Source organism: Neophocaena asiaeorientalis, unplaced genomic scaffold (assembly GCF_003031525.2).
Source record: "Neophocaena asiaeorientalis asiaeorientalis breed wild unplaced genomic scaffold, Neophocaena_asiaeorientalis_V1.1 scaffold150, whole genome shotgun sequence".
Classification (NCBI taxonomy): Eukaryota; Metazoa; Chordata; class Mammalia; order Artiodactyla; family Phocoenidae; genus Neophocaena; species Neophocaena asiaeorientalis.
Window position 1 is genome coordinate 6,166,863 of NW_020176571.1, and position 5,139 is coordinate 6,172,001.

Consider the following 5,139-nt stretch of genomic DNA (forward strand, 5'->3'; position numbering starts at 1 on the left):
GCCTGACCAGGGCAAGAAAAGAATATGGAGTGTCTTCTGGGCTGTTAGGGCTTCTATCCATGACAGGCTGAACCCGGGGTGGGGCTTTCAGGAGAGGTTCTCTGGGTACCAGGACGTTCTCTCTTCCCTAGGACCACGCGATTTGCCTCATTCCCTGACTACCTGGTCATCCAGATCAAGAAGTTCACCTTCGGCTTAGACTGGGTGCCCAAGAAACTGGGTATGGTGGCTGGGACGAGCGAGGGAGGCTAAGCAGAAAGTGCTAGAAAAAGAGGGGGCCTTAACACGTCAACTAATGCTTCTCCAACTTCCCTCCGAAAGGGGAAACATTACCTTAGATGTTTCAAAATGTGTCTAGTTTGAAAAGCGCTGACTAAAAACATTAAGACTTCTTTGATTTTTTACTTTTTTCACTACATTTTTTAATTGAAGTGTAGTTGACTTACAACGTTGTGTTAATTACTGCTGTACAGCAAGGTGATTCAGTTATATATACACATGCCTTTTTTTTCATATTCTTTTCCATTATGGTTTATCATAAGATACTGAATACAGTTTGCTGTGCCGTACGGTAGGATCTTGTTGTTGAACACTTCTTCGATTTTATAGTTATGACCTAAAACCGAAAGTTATCTTTGTAGTTTTATGTAATTGGTAAGATGCTTTCATTTTGATAATCTTGAAACAGTTTTTCACGGGCCTTACAGGCCCCTGATGACTTTGCGAACTGCAGAATTCACTTCATTGCCTAGATAAGTCGAGCCCCGCGGAAGTATAGAGTCATTCTGGGGCGCATTCGGAGGCCCCTTCCTGGCTCGTGGCTCGTTGCCGGTAGATCCGGGACTGGAATCCTGGTCTCCTGAACCCCGGCCCGTGATGATCTTTGTTACACTGAGAACCCTGCAGTGGGTCCTGCTCTGAGCAGCATCTTACCACAGAGCAGGATGGGGGCAGGGGCTTGAGCTCCCTGGAGTGCTTATACCCAGAGGGCCTCGGGGAGCTGCTGAGGGGACCTCTGTCCTGCTGTTCCACTTGCAGATGTATCCATCGAGATGCCAGAGGAGCTCGACATCTCCCAGCTGAGGGGCACAGGGCTGCAGCCTGGAGAGGAGGAGCTGCCCGACATTGCCCCACCCCTGGTCACTCCGGATGAGCCCAAAGGTAGCCTTGGTTTCTATGGCAACGAAGACGAAGACTCCTTCTGCTCCCCTCACTTCTCCTCTCCGACATGTTAGTGACTCTTCTTCCTGCCTGTCTCTTTCCCTTGCTGATGGGGGTCTTCTCTGCTTGCCTCCCCTTGTCCCTGTCCATTGTGTTTCTCCTGTCCTCCCTTTCAAATTTCCTCTGCCCTCTTGATGGACGTGAGGACCAATAGAGCACCCCCAGCCACATCCTCTGTGTGGCTGGCTAATGGCCTCTGCCCTCGTTCACCTCGAGTTGGGTGGGGGCGGGGGCAGGTTATCATACTCCAGAAATGGCCTGTTCTGAAAGAATGGGCAAGGAAGGGGCTCCCCGGGGGACCTCTAGCCTCAGTTCTGTACCTTGAGGATACTGCTGGCCACACGTGATGTCGTTTTGTCATTTTAGTTCTGGAATAAGGTGCCAGGCCATGGAGGAAAAACACATGGAACGGGTGGCTGGAAGAGGGCTGGGGGTGGACTGTGGGAGCGAGGAGGGGCAGGGAGTGGCCCAAGGAGTCAGGCCTCTGTGCCCGCGCTTCTCCGCCAACAGCGCCCATGTTGGATGAATCGGTCATCATCCAGCTGGTGGAGATGGGCTTCCCGATGGACGCCTGCCGCAAAGCCGTCTACTACACGGGCAACAGCGGGGCCGAGGCCGCCATGAACTGGGTCATGTCGCACATGGATGATCCAGGTAAGCAGAGCTGGGGAGCTGGGGGGTGGTGAGCAGGCAGGGCCAGCACCCTCCCGCAAACACTTCAACCCCTTCACATCTGCAGATTTTGCAAACCCCCTTATCCTGCCTGGCTCCAGTGGGCCCGGCTCCACAAGCGCTGCAGCTGACCCCCCGCCAGAGGACTGTGTGACCACCATCGTCTCCATGGGCTTCTCCCGGGACCAGGCCCTGAAAGCCCTGCGGGCCACGGTATGGGCGCCCCCAGATGAGGGCGGGACCTGTGGGAAGAAGCGGGTGGGAGCGAGGTTCCATCCCTCGTGAGCAAGACCGAGGATGACCTGTGTGGTACGGCCAGTCTGGGGCTCTGCCCTTTAGTGGCTGTGATAAGGGAGCAGAGGCCTTCACTGGGGGCTTTCTTGACCCTGACTTGGCTAAAAAATAAAAAGTAACGCTTCCCTCCTCTCCCAGAATAATAGTTTAGAACGGGCTGTGGACTGGATCTTCAGTCACATAGACGACCTGGACGCGGAAGCTGCCATGGACATCTCCGAGGGCCGCTCAGCTGCCGACTCCATCTCCGAGTCCATACCGGTGGGACCTAAAGTCCGGGACGGTCCTGGAAGTGAGTGTCCCCAGGAAACAGGACGGGCGGGGGCTGATCCACACTCCCTGAAATCCCGTCCTGGGTGTGAGCTGCTGGATGCATCCGCCCTCACTGTCTCCTCCCCTCCCCCTCCCTCCCTAGAGTATCAGCTCTTCGCCTTCATTAGTCACATGGGCACCTCAACCATGTGTGGTCACTACGTATGCCACGTCAAGAAGGAAGGCAGGTGAGGGGACAGCACGTGCCTTTTGAATGGGGCAGTGTTTCTGGGGATGGGGAGGGGCATCCTGGAAGTCCTAGAATATTTGTGAGGGACAACAAGGCATTGCCTGGTGATGGCGCAAATTCACCAGAAATTGGCAGAAAGCCTGACGGCAGAGATGGGCAAACCTAGGGCCCAAGGGCTGAATCCCGCCACTTGCTTTTATAAATAAAGCTTTTACAAGCATGGCCACACTTACTCGTTTATGTATTGCCTGTGGCTCTTTTCACGCTGCAACATGCAGGCTGAGTAGTTGTGTCAGACCGGATGGCCTGCAAAACCTGAAACATTTCCTGTCTGGCCCTTGACAGACAAAGCTTGCTGATCCCTACCTAAAAGGAATGGGTGCAGGTGGCTGTAAAGATACCACAGGGTCTGAAGACACCGAGTAGAGTAGGAATGACCCTGTGAGATTAGGACGTTCCCTTGAGACAGGTGGCAGCTGGACTGTAGGTTTGGGGACCGAGGCAGAGAATGTTGGGGCGAGCCTTTGCCCCAGAGTCACCAGGGTCAACTCCAGGGGCCACGTCAGAGAGACTGAGTTGAGAATGCCCGGGTTGTTCATCCTTTTCCCCCACCCCCTTCCCCAGATGGGTGATCTACAATGACCAGAAAGTGTGTGCCTCTGAGAAGCCGCCCAAGGACCTGGGCTACATCTACTTCTACCAGAGAGTGGCCAGCTAAGAGCCTGCCCTGAGCCCTTACCACTGAGGGTGGGGGACAGACCACCCAGCATGAGGGTTGGGTGCCCCCCTGCCCTGTTACCCTTTTTCTTTTCGTCCCCGGCAGCAGGGAAGAAGCTAGTGGCCATGGGAGAATGGCCAAGCAAAGCGGGGGGCGCTCGGGAGACTTTGGGGACAGAGCAGGAAGGGGACAGGAGGGGCCGGCTGCCTGTCTGTGAGGAGACTGTAGCTTTCCTGCCCTTGACCCCATAGTGCTCTGCTTCTCTGTGATCCTGCCGGCCTGGCGTGGAGCGGGCTTGTTTGTGTGTGTGGTGTGGGTGTAGCTTTGTGCAGCCTCTTCCACAGGAGGGGGCTTCTGTGCCTCCCCTCCCCACTTTGTGTTTGCTCCCCGTGTGGTCAGGCAAGGAGGGACATAAGGGAAATGGGGACCCCCCTCACCCTCCTGCCTCAGTCTTTTCCCCACCCTGTCTCTCCCCTGTCCTCTGGAAAATGCCAAAATACAGGATGTGAATAAAAGTACAATGGTTCAATCGTGTCCTGTTTGATAACTTGGGGGAAACTGTTAACCCCCTGGGGTTAGCAGGAGGGCCAGTTTCTGAAAACTCCCGGCCCCAGCCCTTTGACCCTCGTGCCCCCTCGTAGGCAGTTCTGTGCTTTTTACCATTCTAGCGCTCTTGGGAGATTGGGGGGTGAGTGAGGTGAGCACTGGGGGAGTAGAGGAAAGCTGAGGGGTGCGGGCTGTCAGATGAAGAAAAGTGGAGTGGGGCGACACAGAGCACGGATGGGGTGAAGAGTCCTCCCTTCCAGCCATCACAGGAGAGGGGGCCCAAATGGGTACCTCCCAAACGTCCCCAGTGGCTAGGGAGCCCTGGGCCCCAGGCCCTGCAGTCCCTTGTCAGGCCTTGGCCCGCTGGAGTAAAAAGTGGGGTACTCCATGGACTTCCCTGGTGGTGCAGTGGTTAAGAATCTGCCAATGCAGGGGACACGGGTTCGAGCACTGGTCCGGGAAGATCCCACATGCCGCGGAGCAACTAAGCCCGTGTGCCACAACTACTACTGAGCCTGCGCTCTAGAGTCCGCAAGCCACAACTACTGAACCCCGTGCTCCGCAACAAGAGAAGCCACTGCAACGAGAAGCCCACGCACCGCAACGAAGAGTAGCCCCCGCTCATCGCAGCTAGAGAAAGCCCGCGCGAAGCAGTGAAGACCCAACGCAGCCATAAATAAATAAATATATAATAAAATAAAGTTTTTTTAAAAAGTGGGGTACTCCTGGTGTCAGGGCAGACTTCTGAACTGCCTCTTTCTTAGCTGCACCGTCTCCACCCAACGTGGGCCGTCCCTCCGCCTCTGAACCCTGTTACTTGCCCAGTTTCTGTTGGGCTGGGCTCGCCCTGCTAGGTCAAAGGTGCCTGCTCAGCAGTCAGGGATGTGGCCGCTCCGATGGGGGAAGGGGGTTCATTTTCCCAGAGTTGGGAGAGATGCCCCTCAGGGCTCTGAGGCCAAGCCTGGGAGTGGAGTGGCCGGGCCTGCAGCCAGCTCCCCCCTCGGGATCCCTCTGGCCCTCTGGGGGGCTGCAGCCGTGAAGCTGGGGCTCCTCTGAGTGCCTGCCGGGCGCACAGTTCTCGCCTTCTCCCCAAAGTCTGGCAATTGCGGCTGAAGCGACTGTGAGCCCCCGACAGCCCAGCAACGTTGCTACAAGAATGGTGATAACGTCAGAACCTCGCAACGCG

General features: G+C 55.9%; 1 protein-coding gene across 1 annotated transcript in view; it reads left to right on the plus strand.

The window, feature by feature from the left end:
• Positions 1–3,936, plus strand: part of USP5 (ubiquitin specific peptidase 5) — a 12,785-nt gene extending 8,849 nt beyond the window's left edge. Inside the window, exons 14-20 of the mRNA XM_024733295.1 lie at positions 132–220; positions 1,039–1,161; positions 1,732–1,875; positions 1,961–2,106; positions 2,326–2,479; positions 2,603–2,687; positions 3,314–3,936. Of these exons, the coding sequence (XP_024589063.1) occupies positions 132–220; positions 1,039–1,161; positions 1,732–1,875; positions 1,961–2,106; positions 2,326–2,479; positions 2,603–2,687; positions 3,314–3,407 (835 nt within the window). The 3' untranslated portion in view covers positions 3,408–3,936. The remainder of the gene's footprint in view (positions 1–131; positions 221–1,038; positions 1,162–1,731; positions 1,876–1,960; positions 2,107–2,325; positions 2,480–2,602; positions 2,688–3,313) is intronic.
• Positions 3,937–5,139: the final 1,203 nt, after the last annotated feature.